The sequence below is a fragment of the Taudactylus pleione genome, unplaced genomic scaffold (assembly GCF_031769625.1).
Source record: "Taudactylus pleione unplaced genomic scaffold, aTauple2 ptg000647l, whole genome shotgun sequence".
Classification (NCBI taxonomy): Eukaryota; Metazoa; Chordata; class Amphibia; order Anura; family Myobatrachidae; genus Taudactylus; species Taudactylus pleione.
In genome coordinates, this window is record NW_028285049.1 from 4,172,266 (window position 1) to 4,192,795 (window position 20,530).

At 45.7% G+C, this 20,530-nt stretch overlaps 1 protein-coding gene across 1 annotated transcript in view; it reads left to right on the forward strand.

Moving 5' to 3' along the window:
- Positions 1-20,530, forward strand: part of C7 (complement C7) — a 126,711-nt gene that overhangs the window by 62,763 nt on the left and 43,418 nt on the right. Inside the window, exons 11-12 of the mRNA XM_088455236.1 lie at positions 5,614-5,842; positions 12,485-12,662. Of these exons, the coding sequence (XP_088311362.1) occupies positions 5,614-5,842; positions 12,485-12,662 (407 nt within the window). The remainder of the gene's footprint in view (positions 1-5,613; positions 5,843-12,484; positions 12,663-20,530) is intronic.

The window sequence follows — 20,530 nt, forward strand, 5'->3', positions numbered from 1 at the left end:
TGCAGAGTATGTAGCAGGATTTGCATAAAGTTACAGAGTATGTAGTGGCATTTGCATACAGGGGTCATGTGGAGGGCTCTAATGGCACATAAGGGCATGTGGAGGGCTCTACTGGCACATAAGGGCATGTGGAGGTGTCTGGAGGCATTTGTGGCAGGTGCCCCATTTCATTAAGGTCCATTCTAAGAGAAATCCAGAGATAGGTGTGTATTTTTACCTTCCCTCTCTTGCATGTCCCTCAAATCATGTCCCACCAAAGTTCCCCCCATATCGAGAAATCCCCATTTAACAGTACCAACTTTGCCACTTCATTTACCCATGAAATGTTACTGTGTGAAGAGAATGGGAGTAGCCACTACACTGCTATGTATTGTCATCAACATCACTCACTGATACTGTCTTCTCCTCAGCATGCTGGCACAGACAATGCCCAACGTTAGGGTGTGCCTGGGCTCCGCCCTATGGCGCCTAACACTTCATTGAAGGCATTGCTGTCCGGGTCTAAGGCATCATGTGCTGGGGTGGCAGTAGCTGTGCCGTGCCTCCTTCTCCCCCCTAGGGCATAGTGACCTTTGCGATGCCATCAACCTCACCACCCTCTAACTGATAGCTGGAAGCCAATTGGTTGTTTGGGAAACACCTCAACTTTTGAAGGTTTGATAAATGCCCCACTTAATGTATAAAGACTCACACACTAGACAATGTGCTGTATGAGCGATATTGGCGAAAGATATTGGGTGTACACACTGAATGATATCGTTAACGATATCACTGCCACATCACTGAACAGGCACTTTTCTCACGATATCGTCAGATCGGCCTGCATGTTTGCACGACAGCAAACATTGTTAACGACCCGCGGCAGTGTGCATCGTTGGTTGTTTGGTGCATACACACTGGACGATATGAACGATATATCATTGAATGATATCGCTATTGTTCATATCGTTCATTGCAATGGTTCTCAAACTTGGCCCTCAGGACCCCAAACAGGTCACATTTTCCAGGTCACCCAGCAGGTGCAGAGGTGTATTCATTACTCACTGACACATTTTATAAGATGCACAGGTGTAGATAATTACTTCAGTTGTGATTTTAACAGGAGACCTGGAAAACATGCACTGTTTGGAGTCCTGGGGACCGAGATTGAGAACCTGTGGTCTAGTGTGTATGCCCCATAACTGTCATAATAATATATTTACATGTGTGCTGCTCTCTATACAGCTACAGTACTGTCATTTCCTTTTAGTCTTTTTGTTTTCGAATCAGACATTATTTGTTATGTAGTGTATGTGGTGTTTTTATTTCCAGAAAGAGCTGGATTTCGGGCACAGTGGAAGATATATTTAAGCCAAACACATTCATGCAGACCTTTATTCCGGCAAGCGGCTTATGACAGCGCCATTTATCATGTCTTACATTACCAGACATTTCAACACCTTTTGCATTAGGGAATATGGGAGGCGAAAAGTAATTAGGGATCTGACAGAAATAGTGATGACCTTTCTCCGTGATCAATGATTTTGTTTGAAATATGTTTATCAATGTTATTATCATTCAGTTCACATCCCTCGCGCTCCGCTTCTTCGGCTTGCTGATCCTGATGTGAGCAGCGTTGTATGTGTCTTGGTTTATAACTAGAGATGAGCGGTTTGGTTCCACTCGGTTCTTTTCACCAAATTAGCGCAAGTTCGGATTTATCCTATTGGCTCTCCAAAACGTGATAGTCGAAACAGCCAATAAGATGCAGTTTTTCAGAATGTAACCGAGGTGAAGCGAACGGGATACATTTAGGAAGCCGGCGGCCGCAATCCCGACCGCCGGCTTCCCGAATCCTCTATCCCGCCTAGGGTTAAATGACAGGCGTCTAAAATCTAGACGCCTGTCATTTTCCCGATGCCGGGAGACAGGCGCCCGGCATCCCGATCGAAGGGATGCCGGGCGCCGCGAGCGGACAGCCGCGGGAGGGGAGGGTTAGGTTTAGGGCACCTGAGGGGGAATTAGGGTTAGGCACAACCCCGGGAGGGTTAGGCTAGGGGGAGGGAGGGTTAGGGTTAGGCACCCACGGGGGGAGGGGGCACTTACGGTTAGGCACCCCCACGGGGGACTTAGGTTTAGGCAGTGGGGAAGGGGGGGTTAGGGTTAGGCACTTAGAGGGGTGAGGTTAGGGTTAGGCACCCCTAAGGAGGGTTAGGGTTAGGGGGGTTGGTTAGGTTAGTAAGTACTTACCTTAGGGACGATCGGGATTTCCAGCGCTGTCGGGCTTCCGCTGCCGGGCTCTGCTGTTTTGTCGTGCTGCCGCAGCCGGGAATCGAACTGCCGGTCATGCGGCAGCCGGCTTTTCATACCGAATGCAAACCGAACAGCTAATCACTATTTATAACACAGAACGAGTTCAATTACTAGATAGCCCACTACTCATTTAAAGCTTTAGTAAAAGATTTAACTAAGGTGCTGACTGTCAGGGTAATCCGAGGGGACATTTAGTTCTAATATATATGTGATAATGAACCAACCAAGGAGGTCAGTACCTATATATACACATCCAGGGCCTCAGAGACTTTGGGCGAGCTCAGGTGTCTGGGTGCTGGGTGGCTGGCCACTGAGGTGGGCGCACTGGGGGTAGTGTGTTGGGAATGCATGTGTGGTGATATGGCAGAGTTATGTACACACTAGCGGAATGTCTTACCACTACAGACAACATAATTGCTTAACCAGCATGTTGGTTTATTAGAAGATATGTGATGTGCAGCCGTTTTCACTGTGATACTCTGGTTTCGATGGAGCGGAGCTTGAGTGGAGCGGGGTGTGACACAGATCACTAGCTTGGCACTGTATACATCTTGCGTATAGCAGTGCCGGATGCTGGAACAGCGGTAAAAACAGCTTAACCTGCCGGGTCTCTGAGAGCTAAGTAGGAGAATTACATCTCCCACTGTGTCACTCTCTCACAGACTTTGCGACTAAGGCCCGTATTCAATTTGAATCGCACCCGCGATACTTTTTTGCCTCCCGGACTTTCCGCCTACTTCGCCTGTTTTGCCGGCGGAAAGTATCGCTCGCGTCCCCGTGTATCCCCGTATTCAATTTGAAAGGACGTGAGAACGGGACCTGGCGAAACTGAAACAAGCGGAAAGTCCTGTCAGATTTGGGGAAATCAGCCTGACACCCCCCAAAAGATGCTCTGACATGGGGGTTCACTATGGTTTCCCCCGATTTGGCTTGCTGAAGGTATTTGGTGTTTTTAAACGGGCTCAATAGGTGCCAAATAGCGTTTTTGTATAAGTGGTGAAGAATAGTATTTTGGAGCTTTTTTTGAAGAAAATTACTTATCCCAGCAAAAATGGGGGTCAGCATATTTTAAAGTTGCTAAAGTGAAGCTTAAAAAAACATGAAAAAACCACCTTCCGCAAACACCTGCAAAGAAAAAAACACCTGGGGCATATTTGGGGACCCCCTGGAGTCTAGTTCGCTAGTTTTTAACTTTGTCCCCTCACTTTTTTTTTCCGCCCCCAAAATCAAAGTGATTTTTTTGGGGTGTCCTTAAGTCTTTTCAAAAGTTTTTTTAACGCAGTTTACCTTTGGAGGACTGTCTGAAGACTGCATGGGGGTTCCCGCAACGTTGCACCCCAAAACCCCAAATCTGCACTTTTTTCCGCCTACTATTCATAGGCGAAACTTTTTCGCCTACTACATTGCATTGGGCGGAAAGTCTTTCAAATTGAATACGGCGATACTTTTCTGCCTGGCGAAATGATGTCATCGACGAAACTTTTTCGCCGATTTTGGTTTTTCGCTCCAAATTGAATACGGCTCTTAGTCTCGGCAAGCGTCACACCTGAGACTGTGGTCCGATATGAATGAGTCTGTCCATGCCTCGCACTGTGCATCATTATACTTAATCTGTGACTTTTTACCAATTTCTCTGTGACAAAAGTACTAATCCTATGTGCCAAAGACAGTGTAAGCGAATTTGTATGAGGTTACGATGTGAATAAGATGCAAAATTCAGAACAAAATTGAAAGTAGAGGTAAGCAAGGGAATGTCATTTGGTGTTATATATATTAGATGAAGGTATGCAGAAGCAATCAGCCCGCATGTGGCTTATGACTCTGGGCCTGATTCAGACCCGGTCGCAAGCGCTGAGCGCTTCCAACCGGGTCGATGGTGGCCCAGGGCGCATGCGCACGACGGAGCCGGCTCCGTCGTGCCCATGCGCGAGACCCGGATAGCGACGGGCAAACCATCGCTACGGGTCTCGTACCAAAGGGGGCATGCTGTCGATGTTGAGTGACAGCACGCCCCCTTTGGTGGGCAGGCCAGGGGAGTGGCTGCCCAAATGGAGGCGTTCCCATGTGAACGCCTACTGTTTGGGACCGGCCCCACTGACATCACAAGTGATGTCAGTGGAGAGATTCCGGCTCTGTTAGAGCCGAAATCTCTCTGGGGCTTGCGGCAACGAGACCCTACAACAAGGGTCTCGTCGCAAGCCCGATGGTCGCGATGGTCTTGACCATCGTGACCATCTTCCTGGCCACTTGCTATAGCTGTGGGTGGTCACCCACAGCTATGCGAGCGGCCAGGAGGCCGTTCTAAAAAAAAAAAGACCGGCCCTGATTCAGAGCGAGCGCTCTGTCAGAGCGTCCGGCTCTGAATCAGGGCCTCTGTTCCTATCACCGAAAAGATATCCCTACAACATCTGAGCATTACGTTTCAGTGCACCTGCCGTCACATATGGTTCTGGTGAGGTCATCGGTGTACAGTAGAGTATAGTGGATTATCAGTTCTCTTATTTTGGAAAACAGAGAGAGAGAGACACGCTGCAAGGTGATCGAGTCTTTGGTTAATTATTCCGAATTTCTAATTTGATTTCAGCTAAATAAATTCTGGTGGCGGTGATGAGTATTAGCCCGATAGTACTATAATTTCTCATATATCACTAACAAAATATGTGAATAGTTTCATGAAGAGACGGGTGATATGGCAGCATTCATATATTTATATATTTCATATATTATATTTTATTTTATACTGATGGTCAATGGTTTTGCCATCGATGGCCGAGATCCAAAGATTCTCTGCGATCGATGGTGATGTTTTTATTTATCCTGTCTGGTGCAGAGTCATAGAGCTAAGCTCTGCCACCTGCAGGCCACTCAGTCCAAAGTCCAACCCCCTTTTCTAATTGGCCAGCTAGTTAGACCTGCCCCCATTCAGTGTCGCCAACTTTTCCGATTGGCCCACCATCCACAGTAGGAATGCCATGCACCTGGGGGCGTGCCTAGAGCTCCAAAGTGCTAGAGTAGGAGGTGTCAGAATAAAGGTTGCAGTCTAACCATCTGTTGTAATTGGAAATCAATGCACATTTTTTATTCAAAGGGCCCCATGTTGAACTGAGGGGAATGGAGAGGGTTCCTTTAAAGGGTAATTTTTGTATACCGTTGTTGACTTTTTAGGGTTATAAAGCACATACTTTTATAATAGAAGTTATCTATCATTACAATATTATTGCACCTATTTAACATTTTGATAACTCTTCATTATTAAATATATGAGCAAATGATCCTTGTAAATATGTTTCATTGTATTGTTTTGATGTGCTTTCTTTTAAGCTTGTTCCTTTATATGAACTGGTAAAAGAGGTGCCATGTGCTTCAGTTAAAAGAATTTTCCTGAAAAGAGCCATTGAGGAGTACATGGGCGAGGAGAATTCGTGCCGCTGCAAGCCATGCAAGAACAAAGGTGCACCGGCCGTGGAGGGTACAAGATGCGTGTGCAACTGCAAGCCAAACACGTATGGTTCTGCCTGTGAACTTGGCTCTCTAGTAGATGATGATGCAGGTATGGTGTTACACTAATGCGGTTTATAATATGGGTCTTATTCAATAAATTACAGCAAGTATAGGACATGTTCTTTAACCCAAAGCACAGTTCCAGGACATGGCCTCTTTAGTAAATAGGGGAGCGATTTAGGCTAATTGGGGGGTGGCCTGTGATGAACAGTGGGGTTGGCTTAAAAGTCCATTTACTAAAGCTTCTAAAAATTAAAAGTGGTGGCGTTACCCATAGCAACCAATTAGATTCTATCATTTTTCTGGGATGCAATAGAGAAATGATAGCTAGAATCTGATTAGTTGCAATTTTTAGAAACTTTAGTATCCCCTTGCTGGAACATTGGGAGCTATGCCATAGCATGCAAAGATTAAGGCCCTGATTTAGACCCGCTCGCAGCTACAGGCAGCTCGCATGGTCTGTGGGTGTGTTTTTTTTTACTCCAGGCCGCTTGTGCGAGCGGGCTGGAGACCGTCGTGATCATCGCAACCATCGGGCTTGCGACGAAACCCTGGGGTAGGGGTAGGGTCTCGGCTGCCGCAAGCCCGAGTGGACTCCCTGCTCTAATAGAGCAGGAAGTCCACTACTGACATCACTAGTGATGTCAGTAGGTCCTCCCACATATGCCAGGTGTTCCTAAGGGAACACCTGCGTTTGTGCAGCCACTCCCCCCTACTCGCCTACAAAATGGAGCAAGCTGTCACTCACCATCGACAGCTGCCCCGTCTTGTAGCGAGCCCCGCAGCGACTGAAGTTCAGTCGCTTGGCGGGGCTCGCGCACGCCGGACGTGGCGCGTGCGCTGTAGGGAACCATCGAGCCGCTTGCGAGCGCAGTGCGCTTGCGAGCGGCTCTGAATTAGGCCCTGTTTCATCAATCTGACAGTACTAAACTTCTAAAAGCTGTTATGTTGCTATGGGTTAGAGAATATTATTATTCGTTAAGCCCTGTTAGTAAGTAGGTCCTATTTTATGATTATACATTTTATTTCACATTAGCTTTAGACGGCTTTTTTTTTGTATTTTCTGACAATGTTTTCCTTGTGCAGGGACTGTCATAAATGAAAGCTAGAAAACAATTTAATTGCTGAGATATGATCAAAAAGAACCTACCATTATATGCCCATTCCATAACAAATTGTGTTAAACTTTTTACTGGAGTATAGTATGGTATACTTTCTGCCAAACGTCCCACACCCCCACAGCGCCGCCCTAGAGGTTATTATGTCATACTGTTATCGCCATCCCTTCATGGTGTTCATGCCTTTGCACGGTCACTTTCTTGGCAATATTTGCCCGGGTCTTCAGCTCCTCACTGCGTGCTCAACACCATGCCCCCCTTCTCTGCTGTGTATGAGCTCCAGAATAATACCTGACCCCAATATAGTTCGCTTTTTAAAATACGGGGGGAGCCAATAACAGTCAGGGTGGTTCCAATAACAGCACAGAGTGTTGGGGTTTAACAAGCTTTGTCCTACAGATGGAAAGTATAAGTAAGGGAGAAATGTAAAGACAGAGTAATTAAAAAAGAGAATCTGGTGGAAACTGAAATACAAACTGTGCTGTTTAATGAAAACTAGGGAATCCCGGGGGTAACCGCCTTAGTTATGGAGGATATTGTGGATATTAGTTACTGAGGATATTATGGAGATATAGAGTCCGTAATGTGATGGTATTTATCATAAAGAGTCCTGCTAAATGTAATGGAACACCCACAATGGGCAATAAAACCTTTTCATTGTGGCAAAAGTCTGAAAAATGGCCATTAATCTCCTCTACCAAGAAGTGTAGGGCACCACAGTTCACACATTGTGCATCCTTAGGACCCAAAGAGTATTATGGTGGCGAATATGTCATGTCCAATGCAAGTGGCGTATCAGTTGATCTTGTTATATGTTGTCTAAGATCTTTGAACTGCACGCTCTGGGTGACCTGTAAGGGTTCCACCATGTTGACGTCCTTGAGGCCGGCCTCTAGGCATGTTCGGTGTAAATAATGCGAGGTGAAGAGCATAATGAAATAACTCGGCAGTCTGTGATTGAGGTCCTGGCAGGACATGCTTATATATGTGTCCGCAAATAACTTAGTTTCCTGATTACCCAGCAGCTCACATGTTCTAGGTCACCCAGCAGGTGCACAGGGAAAGTTCAGTAACCAACACAGTTTCCAGACCACCCAACAGGTCACATGTTCCAGATCATCCAGCAGGTGCACAAGGAGAGTTAACCAACTGTCATATTTTCCAGAACACAATGGTGATGAATTGTAAATGGCGGGCGGACATTTTGCCACATAACTCCGAAACAAAGTAACCAATTACAACGCCAATATTTTTCTGCAAATCTATGGACTAAGGCTTTAAATTTGGTATATGATGTGCCCTGATCAGACAATGGCATCATAGAAATATGTCACTCATAAGTCGTGCTATTAATATATAGATATCTGCATAGGCCCCATGTGGTTCTCCTTCAAGAGACCCACTTTCTTCCATATACTCGAATTTGCACTGTAAGACGTTCTTGCTAACTTTTTTGTGCAACATCTGACAATAAAACTAAAGGGGTTGCTATCTCACTGCATCAATCATCGCCTATTTAGGTTGAATTGATACTGTATTTTATACTTACAGAAAAAATCAACTCTAAGCTTATTACCATAGTCCCTGTTTTCATTTTTGTTTTAAATTGTTGGGTGTAGCCGTGGGGCACATCGTACTAGGTGGCAATTTTAACTCTGTACTCAATCTGAAAATAGATTGATCCATGAAGACTAAGGTCCCTCCTGAGACTCTATAGAACCTCCATCTTCCTTATATCTTGCCTCAAATGCCATGAGCTCTATGACACATGGCGAGTTTGTAATTCTTCTGCTCACGAGTTTTCCATTACTCAACTTCTCATAAACTTTCCTCATGATTGGACCTTTCCTCATGGATTGCTACTCTACCCACTCCCTCTTTGTGATTGATCTCTCTCCAGGTTTACCTCCTCCTAGATCTTTCTTTAGCATGTCCACCTACCCCTCAATGGCACCTTACTTATTCCCTCTTACTTAAGAAGGAGAATTACAACAAAATTGTGCAAGCGATCCGCAAGTTTCAAGAATTCAGTCCTTCCGCAGACTCTGCCCCTACAATTTGATTGGAAGTTCACAAGGCCATGATCCGAGGGGTTCTCATTGGCCTGTTTGCAGCTGAGTGCAAGGCAAACAACCAGCAGGTTCAAGATCTAAAAACCACATAGAAGCACAAATTCATCTGCATCAGCATCACCCCACACGTTGAGCCTATCTGAAACTACTTGCCCTTCGTTGCACCTCAACCAACTTCTCTCTAACAACGCCACAAAGACGCTCCTCTGGTTGCAGCAGAAATTTTACGAGAGAAGTAACAAGGCTGGCTCCTTTCTGATTCATTGTCTCCATAACAAATGTATCCACAGGGTTTTTTCCCTTAGAGATCCTTCGAGTTCCCTGATTTTGACCCCAAAGCCATAGCTAGCTGCTTCCGCAACTATTACTCTGACATATACAACCTTTCCCAAGAGTCCATTCCTCACCATCAACTGGACTTCAATATATGCAATTATGTAGCCTTTTGTAACCTGCCAAAATTACTCCAGGGCTTGCGGCAGAGAGACCCTACCACAAGACCATCGCGACCATCATTATGGACGCTCGCTATAGCTGTGGGTGGTAACCCACAGCTATGCGAGCGTCCATGAGGCCGCTCCAAGAACAGGTAGGAGGGCCCTGATTCACAGCGAGCGCTCTGGTCAGAGCGTTTGGCTCTGAATCAGGCCTTTTATTCCCAGGCTTCACTGCCACATTATGGCCAGAGACCTTACACTTCCCAACCACTTCATGTAAATCAGCAAACTGTAGCTAATAAATCTATACAAACAAATAAGATGTGGATAAATGGCGCTATCTAATATGGTAAAAGAGGTATTCAAGGAAAAATACTTATCTCTTGATAGTATGGACAGTATTAAGTTGGTATGTCACTTGAAATTCCTCTTCCAATTCGTCCGACCCAGTTCATGCACATATATATGAAAATGGAAGTACAAAGAGACAAAAGATGTATTTTTTGGATAAACAATCGTTATTATGGGTAAAAATAGATGTTGGTCCCCTATATGTTTATAATGAATTTGTAAATACAAATTCAAGTCTCTTAAATTATAAATAAATGTGTTGGATCACTGAACAATAATCCACAATTAAAGAGACAAGATATATCACAGGACTTTACTCCTGAAGCAACGAACCTCACTTACAAATATGTGATGCGTATAGAAAGGTTCTGGAGGCTATACAGGGAAGGGTATCTGCACCATTTATTAGATCCAGAGGTATGTGTATATTGTTTCTTAACATCATCCAGGAATATTGTTAGGAGCCGGCATCCACATATTCCCCCTGGTCTTTGCACATACCTCCTTCAAAATACTCTTTTTTTGGGTGCAGTTCCCTATTCCCCTGCAACAATTTTTTGTACTACACATGTTTTATATGTTTTATATAGTATGAATGGTTTACTATACCAATTTTAAAGAATAAATATCTTTATACTCAATATCCTTGTTTGGGGATATATACTCCCCCTTTCTTTATCCGGTGGAGATACAAAGATACCTAGATGGGATTCACAACACCACATTAAGGCCTTCATTCAGAGGCGGCCGTACGGTCTACGACCGCACGGCCGCCTCGATGTTTGTCCAGTGCGCATGCGCACGAGGGAGCCGGCTCCTTCGTTCGCATGCGTGAGACCCGCTACGACCGACAACGCCGGTCGTAGCGGGTCTCTTTCCAAAGGGGGCGAGCAGTCGATGTTGATTGACAGCTCGCCCCGTTTGGAAGGAGGGCCGGGGGGGTGGCAGCCCAAACGGAGGCGTTCCCAAGAATGGCATATCTTTCCACTTCCAGAATAACACACCTGACTTACATCTACACGGTGCAAGTGAAAACGTATAAAGGTCTCTTTATCTTTAGACTGAGGATACTTCCTATCATGCTCAAATACAAATGAGAGTAACAAATACCCATAGCTGGCGTACCTATACTCACACTTAGGCCCTCATTCAGAGGTGGTCGGAGGATGCAAGCGGTCGCTCAGAAACTGGGCGGCCGCTTGCATCCTGACTGGCCGCCTCTGTGTCGGTCGTTAGGCTGTGGGTTTACACCCACAGCTCTAACGACCGCTAGGGTGATGGTCGCGATGGTCAGAGACCATCGCGACCATCGGGGCTTACGACGAGACCCTAGGGTAGGGTCTCACTTGTCGTAAGCCTCGGAGAGCTTCTGGCTCTGTCAGAGCCGGAAGCTCTCCACTGACATCACTAGTGATGTTAGTGGGGCCTCCCCCAAACGGCAGGCGTTCCCATGGGAACGCCTCCGTTTGGGCTGCCACCCCCCCGGCCCTCCTTCCAAACGGGGCGAGCTGTCAATCAACATCGACTGCTCGCCCCCTTTGGAAAGAGACCCGCTACGACCGGCGTTGTCGGTCGTAGCGGGTCTCACGCATGCGAACGAAGGAGCCGGCTCCCTCGTGCGCATGCGCACTGGACAAACATCGAGGCGGCCGTGCGGTCGTAGACCGTACGGCCGCCTCTGAATGAAGGCCTTAATGTGGTGTTGTGAATCCCATCTAGGTATCTTTGTATCTCCACCGGATAAAGAAAGGGGGAGTATATATCCCCAAACAAGGATATTGAGTATAAAGATATTTATTCTTTAAAATTGGTATAGTAAACCATTCATACTATATAAAACATATAAAACATGTGTAGTACAAAAAATTGTTGCAGGGGAATAGGGAACTGCACCCAAAAAAAGAGTATTTTGAAGGAGGTATGTGCAAAGACCAGGGGGAATATGTGGATGCCGGCTCCTAACAATATTCCTGGATGATGTTAAGAAACAATATACACATACCTCTGGATCTAATAAATGGTGCAGATACCCTTCCCTGTATAGCCTCCAGAACCTTTCTATACGCATCACATATTTGTAAGTGAGGTTCGTTGCTTCAGGAGTAAAGTCCTGTGATATATCTTGTCTCTTTAATTGTGGATTATTGTTCAGTGATCCAACACATTTATTTATAATTTAAGAGACTTGAATTTGTATTTACAAATTCATTATAAACATATAGGGGACCAACATCTGTTTTTACCCATAATAACGATTGTTTATCCGAAAAACAAACCAAGGTTTGGAAATACATCTTTTGTCTCTTTGTACTTCCATTTTCATGTATATGTGCATGAACTGGGTCGGACGAATGGGAAGAGGAATTTCAAGTGACATACCAACTTAATACTGTCCATACCATCAAGAGATAAGTATTTTTCCTTGAATACCTCTTTTACCATATTAGATAGCGCCATTTATCCACATCTTATTTGTTTGTATAGATTTTGATTAGGTCTTGAGGGATAGACCATTAGGTGTGGATAGGCTGATATCTTTTCGCAGCGCCATTTTTTCCCCCTACTTTTTGATTTATCACTTCCGTGTAGCTAATAAATGTCTGCAATTGAGTTTCCATTTGGCACTCAGCAACGCCCTTTAGTTCTGTACATCTATGTGAGCAGTATGCAGTCATTAGGTCTCCATTCTTTAATTGTCTTCCTTTTATTCAAGGAGTTATTGATGGCAGCTGGGCCTGCTGGTCGCCCTGGAATGCCTGCCGGGGAAACACAGGAAGGAGAGTCCGGAGCCGCGTTTGTAATAACCCTGCACCCAGCGGGGGAGGGCAGGGGTGCATTGGGGACTCCATAGAAACCCATTTGTGTGAAAAGGATGAGCTGGAACACTTACGGTACATTACGTCAATGTCTTTTTCTTCTCCTTTTGTTTACCCAAATGATCACAAAATAGTATCAAATAGAAAAAAAAAATACTGAATTATTTGATTTCTTTAAATATATTGTAGGCAACATATTCTAGCTTACTGGTCCCCAATTAGAAGAATGTGTAAAATGTTTTCATGCTAGGTTTCCAGGCAAAGTAAGATTTGCCCATCTTTTGCCTTTGTATTATTGTACCAATGATCAAAATGATATACATAGTCGTAAAAGCTTGCAGGCTCTTACTGATTAAATGTGCTAATGTAAAATCTAATGAAACTACAAACAACACATTCCCCTCATAAAACAAACATTCAAAATACCTGCAGCTCGTTCTCACCTGGGGGCTTGTTTATCAAGACCCTTTTACCGCATGATTTAGGCGGGATGTAGTTAATAGACCGGTGTACTACATGCCACCGGTCTATATCCCGGCAACGAAAGCCTGATGGGAGACTTAAGATAGGCGAAATACCGATGCCTATCTTAATCCCGATGCCGGAATACAGAAGGACAACGGACCAATCGAGGTAAGTCTGGGGGCCTTAGCACTTAGCTGCGAGGAGGGGGGGGGGTTATGGAGCGTAGCGGGATTAGGGTTAGGTTGTGTGGGAGAGGTTAGGCACCCCTAGGGGGGAGGGTTAGGGTTAGAAACTCCTTGGGAGGGTTAGGTTTAGGGTGCGGTAAGGGGGAGGTTAGGGTTAGGCACAGCTGCCGGTATGTCATACCCAATCTGATTTAGGCATTGGGGCTATTTATGAAGAGCCTAATGCTGGAGATATCAGATATACTGTATCTCCTGCGTTTGTCTACATTACGCTAAAGACCACAGTCCCCATTATTGGTAATGGGGACTGTGGCCTCCTGACAATATTGTTAATGGGGAATGCGGTCTGGGCATTGTTTTTTAGAGCTTTTCCCTGTTGGCTATTGCCATCTTCAGATGCTGCTTTGGGTCTTCAGGTGCCTACTTTCTCTTTTGTGGCCATTTTAAAAATATTACACTGTGTATGCATGGCCCAATGACAGCTTATTTGTTTGTAAATAGTCCCCTAAGGAAGTAGACTACCTTATTGAGCAGCTCTGCACAGTTACATCATGCTCCCACCATTTGTGATCGGTACGAATGACCGCCGGACCTATGCCCGGCGGTTCAAATCCCGACACTGGCACCCCGGCAGCAGTGACAATCCTGATCGGTAAGTAGAGGACTATCCCTAACCCTTTCCCCCCTAACCCTCCCTTAGGGGTGCCTAACCCTAACCTCCCTCCCTAGTGCATAACCCTAACCCCCCCCTGTAAGTGCCTAAGCCTAACCCCCGTCCCCGCAGCCTAAACCTAACCCTCCTGGGGGGGTGCCTAACCCTAACCCTCCCTTCCCCTAACCTGACCCTAACCCTATGCATTGCCCCCAGTAATAGTCCCCCATTTGCAGTGCCCCCAGTAGTAGTCCCCCCTATGCATTGCCCCCAGTAGTAATCCCCCTTATGCATTGCCCCCAGTAGTAGTCCCCACTATGCATTGCTCCAGGTAGTAGTCCTCCTCTACAGTGCCCCCAGTAGTAGTCCCCCCTATACAGTGCCTCCAGTAGTGGCCACCCCCCATACAGTGCCCCCTGTAGCACCCCCTTTATACAGTGCCCATAATAGCGGCCACCCCCCATACAGTGTCCCCTGTAGCGCCCCCCCATACAGTGCCCCCAGTAGCGCCCCCCTATACAGTTCCCCTAGTAGCAGCCACCCCTCTATACAGTGCCCCCAATAGCGCCCCCCCTATGCTGTGCCAGTCCCTGTGCCCACATACACATACACACACACACAAAATACAACTTACCTGAATCCCCACTCCTGTCGCGACCGCCGCTGTTCGCTCCTCCCGGCCCGCTCTGGCGGCTGTGTGTTTGTTACTGTGTAGTGCAGACTGTTCTCACTGCGGTCTGCCTTACACTTGTGGGGCCCGGGGGACACATGTGGCGGGTGCAGTGGTGGATATGGACCCCTGCACCACAGCGGGCCCCAGTGGAAGCCACCATCTGCACCGCCGCTAGTTCCGCCTCTGTGGAGGAGAGAGAGAAGGGGAGGAGAGCCAGCGGCTGGCGCCTGCACTGCTAATTCTGTACTTTCATTTTTTATATTTCCTTTTATTTTTTTGGAGTGGACAAATATTTCAGAAAAGTTCACCTGGAAGTGGAGAGAAGGCAACTAAATAACAAGATTAGAAAATATCTAATTAATGAGGAAAGAATGTCCCCTCTAGCGTTACCTACTCTAGAGAAGAGATGGGCCGAGGTTATTCCAGCTCTGCCCATCTCTTCTCTAGAGTCTCCTCTAGGGGAGATCTTTTCTAGAGGAGATTGTTGCATTCTGCGCATGCATCGCAGTGTGTGTGGGCGAACCGGCCGCTGCAATGGGGACTGCGATCGCATTGGCTATGCAGATCCATCACAGAGTGATTGACAGGATGTGCAGTTTGTGGGCGGTAACGGGGGTGGGGTGGGGGGGGGTCGACTGAATGCAGACATGCCAGTGTGTTTGCACGATGTTGCAGGGGTGTGCATAAATTATCCACTGTGATCCCATACGCAGTGTGAGGTCTCATAGCGTGTGCGGTTCTTAGCAATTTCTGTGTAAGTGTGCGTGAGGCTCCGATGGTACTCGATTGTACCGATGTTTTCACTATTTCACTAAGGTATGTTGTGCTGAGTTTGCATTGCGATCGCAATGAATTAGCTTGCTAACGCAGTTGAATTGCGCTTTCAATGGGAAGTTACTCCCCTGCTACTTCGCCAGCTCCACCTGACTTCTAGGGGCTGTAGATGATTTTTCTTGTGTGCATGCACATACTACAGCTCCCCGAGTTACATATGTAGGAGACTCCCCAAAAGGGTTTTTTACCGTAACAGAAACTGGAATTCCCTTCCCTTAAGAATTTGCTGGCAATCACTGTAGATAGAATCAAAAAAGCACCAGCCATCAAAGGGTCTATTTACTAATCATTGTTAGGAGATAAAGTGAACGGAGGTAAGGTATTCAATTCAAGCTGTTTGCTTAGACTGCAAGTGGTTAGATTGGAGAATTACCGGTTCTCGCAACTTAACCTGGATGTTTAGTCATGAGACCAAAGAGCACAGTGAATTGACTCGCCCCTAAAGTACGTTGGCCAAAGGATTTGTCTGATTTCCAGTAAAAAAATAAGTTTTTCCCCACCTATCACAAATTGGGTGATGGATTTTATTTTTTTTATGTATCATTTGGAGTCTTTGGGCCAAATTAACTAAGCGGCGGGTTCTAAGCCCCGGGGGTTTGGCGGTGGTTTCTAAATGACTGCCCTGTTCTATTCTCTTCTAAAATATGTTTTGACGGCGGTTTTGCAGCGGTTTTGGCCTTAGTAAATCTGCAGATAGCAAAACCACCGCCATACCGCCGGGGTTTAGAATCCACCGCTTAGTAAATTTTGCCCTTAGTGCTGGGGAAGACTTATAGGTGGGAGTGAGAGGCGATTAGCAACGAGGAGGCGAGGTGCATGTCTGCTGTAGATCTAAGCGGGTGAGAGGGAAAGTACTTGATGAGGAGCCTATAGGTAAGTGTGAGTAATTTGAATTGGATGCTGGAAGTTACATTTACTCATCTTCTGTGACAGAATATCAGTTGTCACTATGGAATATCGTCACATTCAGATTATTGATAGTAGAGTATAATAGTGTATTCTGTGCCGTCCAAAAATGTAATCCAAAAACAAAGCAATAGAAATGAGGCGGGAATAGGAAGGAACATGTCCTTAATTTGATTACAGCCTCTGTATCTGCCATGTGCTAATATTTGTTCTTTCCAAATGTCAAATGATGAAAGCCTCACCTGTTCTGACAACTGTCAGTGCCACTATGTCACTGCCCTTCAGAATCTGCAAAATGAGGCTGCTGGTTTGTTACCAATACATGTTAATGCAAATATATACAAAGGTCACTTGTTTTGTCCCGGGGATCTCTGCCAATGGCACTGCATAATCTATTCTTCAATTTTATGTTACGTCCTAAAAATATAAAAAAAATTTCCATCATCGTGATCAATAGTGTTCTATAAAACAGGATTTATTAACCTATGGTACTGGCACCCCAAACTAACAGCTCTCCTTATTAATAAAGAATAAAATACTGTATATGTAAAAAGAGTGTAATACATTGAAATGCACCCAAACATAACCACAACTACCCTTTACAACCTACGTTTTATAGTAGGATACCAGGGCTACCATTCAACGGTGCATTCTGCCAGCTCACGCCCAGCATTAACCCCCAGCATTAACCTAAAATCCAGCTGCTATTTTCAACACACGGGTCACATAGGCAGCAGATGTTCTCGCTGCAACGCCCAGCATTAACCCCCAGCATTAACCTAAACTCCAGCTGCTATATTCAACACACGGGTCACATAGGCAGCAGATGTTCTCGCAGATTATACGATGCTGCGTTGTACAACGCAGCTCGGATAAGTAATGCATGCAGGAGATGTGATGCCTCCTGCTGCAGTACCATAAATGCAAGGACAGCATTGCAATTCCGTCCTAAGCTGAAAGTCCAAGATTGTCTACTGCTGTGACACCTGTGATATCCCTGTGTCATCTGTTACTTGCCGTTTTACCAGATTACAATAAATCTAAGAACTGGTCAAGCATACCACGTGTGTACTACTACTAACCACCACCAGCACCAACACCGGTGCTACACACACAGTGCCTGCTGTCACCATACTACTCTGCTGCTACTATCTGCTGTCACCCTACTATTCTGCTACTACTATCTGCTGTCACCATACTACTCTGCTACTACTATCTGCTGTCACCCTACTACTCTGCTACTACTATCTGCTGTCACCAAACTACTCTGCTACTACTATCTGCTGTCACCATACTACTCTGTTACTACTACAGTATCTGCTGTCACCATGCTTCTCTGCTACTACTATCTGCTATCACCCTAATACTCTGCTACTACTATCTGCTGTCACCCTACTACTCTGTTACTACTATCTGCTGTCACCATACTACTCTGCTAATACTATCTGCTGTCACCATACTACTCTGCTACTACTATCTGCTGTCACCCTACTACTCTGCTACTACTATATGCTGCCACCCTACTACTCTGCTACTATCTGCTGTCACCCTACTACTTTGTGCTACTATCTGCTGTCACCACACTACTCTGTTACTACTACAGTATCTGCTGTCACCATACTACTCTGCTACTACTATCTGCTGTCACCATACTACTCTGCTACTACTATCTGCTGTCACCATACTACTTTGTACTACTATCTGCTGTCACCATACTACTCTGTTACTACTACAGTATCTGCTGTCACCATACTACTCTGCTACTACTATCTGCTGTCACCATACTACTCTGCTACTACTATCTGCTGTCACCATACTACTTTGTACTACTATCTGCTGTCACCATACTACTTTGTACTACTATCTGCTGTCACCATACTACTCTGCTACTACTATCCGCTGTCACCATACTACTTTGTACTACTATCTGCTGTCACCATACTACTCTGCTACAACTATCTGCTGTCACCCTACTATTCTGCTGTCACCCTACTACTCTGCCTCTACTATCTGCTGTCGCCCTACTATTCTGCTACTACTATCTGCTGTCACCATACTATTCTGCAACTACTATCTGCTGTCACCATACTACTCTGTTACTACTATCTGCTGTCACCCTACTACTCTGCTACTACTATCTGCTGTCACCATACTACTCTGTTACTACTATCTGCTGTCACCCTACTACTCTGCTACAACTATCTTCTGTCACCATACTACTCTGTTACTACTATCTGCTGTCACCATACAACCCTGCTACTACTATCTGCTGTCACCATACTACTCTGTTACTACTATCTGCTGTCACCATACTACTCTGCTACTACTATCTGCTGTCACCATACTACTCTGCTACTACTATCTGCTGTCACCATACTACTCTGCTACTACTATCTGCTGTCACCATACTACTTTGTACTACTATCTGCTGTCACCATACTACTCTGTTACTACTACAGTATCTGCTGTCACCATACTACTCTGCTACTACTATCTGCTGTCACCATACTACTCTGCTACTACTATCTGCTGTCACCATACTACTTTGTACTACTATCTGCTGTCACCATACTACTTTGTACTACTATCTGCTGTCACCATACTACTCTGCTACTACTATCCGCTGTCACCATACTACTTTGTACTACTATCTGCTGTCACCATACTACTCTGCTACAACTATCTGCTGTCACCCTACTATTCTGCTGTCACCCTACTACTCTGCCTCTACTATCTGCTGTCGCCCTACTATTCTGCTACTACTATCTGCTGTCACCATACTATTCTGCAACTACTATCTGCTGTCACCATACTACTCTGTTACTACTATCTGCTGTCACCCTACTACTCTGCTACTACTATCTGCTGTCACCATACTACTCTGTTACTACTATCTGCTGTCACCCTACTACTCTGCTACAACTATCTTCTGTCACCATACTACTCTGTTACTACTATCTGCTGTCACCATACAACCCTGCTACTACTATCTGCTGTCACCATACTACTCTGTTACTACTATCTGCTGTCACCATACTACTCTGCTACTACTATCTGCTGTCACCATACTACTCTGTTACTACTATCTGCTGTCACCCTACTACTCTGCTACTACTATCTGCTGTCACCATACTACTCTGCTACTACTATCTGCTGTCACCAAACTACTCTATTACTACTATCTGCTGTCACCATACTACTCTGCTACTACTATTATACTTGCCAACTCTCACGGAACGGCATCTTATGGCTGTATGGAAAAGTAGGCAAGTCTCCCGGCCGGCCGTCACCTGCCCACATACCCCTGGACCCCCCAGCACCCCCATGCACCAACCCGCAGCGGGGTGCCGATGACGCGATTCACGCTAAATGGCATCATAGTGAACCCGTCCACCTCTTCACAATGCCAATAGTCTCAGCATTATGCAGCGATGGTGGGGCCACGATGACATAAACGCGCTGTAACGTCCCCCTGCTCCGCCCCAATGCAGCATTATGTCCCCACCACGTCCCCTTATGCCGCACCCCATCCCTGCTGTGCCGACCTGGCAGCCAGAATGTCAGCAAGTATGCTACTATCTGCGGTCACCACACTACTCTGATAACATGTAAACCATTAGTGTATCTATAATGGGTGCAGAGTAGGGCCGGACTGCCCATCTGGTACTCCTGGCAAATGCCAGAAGGGCCGATGGTCAGATGGGCCAGACCGCGGTCAAACCCCGGCCGAGCAGCTCAGCCTCCTGCCTCGTGGCATGCCCCTTTTGAGGCGAGGTCAGGCCCCTTTTGCGACCGCGCGTGCACAGCGGGGGACTACCCCCTCTCCGTACAACCACACCTTGTAGCCAAAAGTTCTGCCACTGGCAAATTGATGTAAATTAAAATCTGCAACAAGCACTAATATGGTTTTTCTAGCTTACCCTTGTTTAAGTCCAGGTTATTACATGTGTTCTGCTGGAGAGGGGCTGCTGCTCTTTTCCGCATACACTTATCAGGGGTCATTTATAATATTACATATACTCTGAACACATAAAAACTGTATGAAGCTTGTATTGTGTTAATCTTTACACTCAAAATATGACATCATTTTTTGAATTGCCCCAATATTGCTTTTAAGTAAACAAATTATACTGTAGACAAAGATGCTATTTATAAAGAGAGACACAAACTCATACTGTTCGCATATTAAAATAAAAACACTGCCATGTAATATCATACCTATCTATGG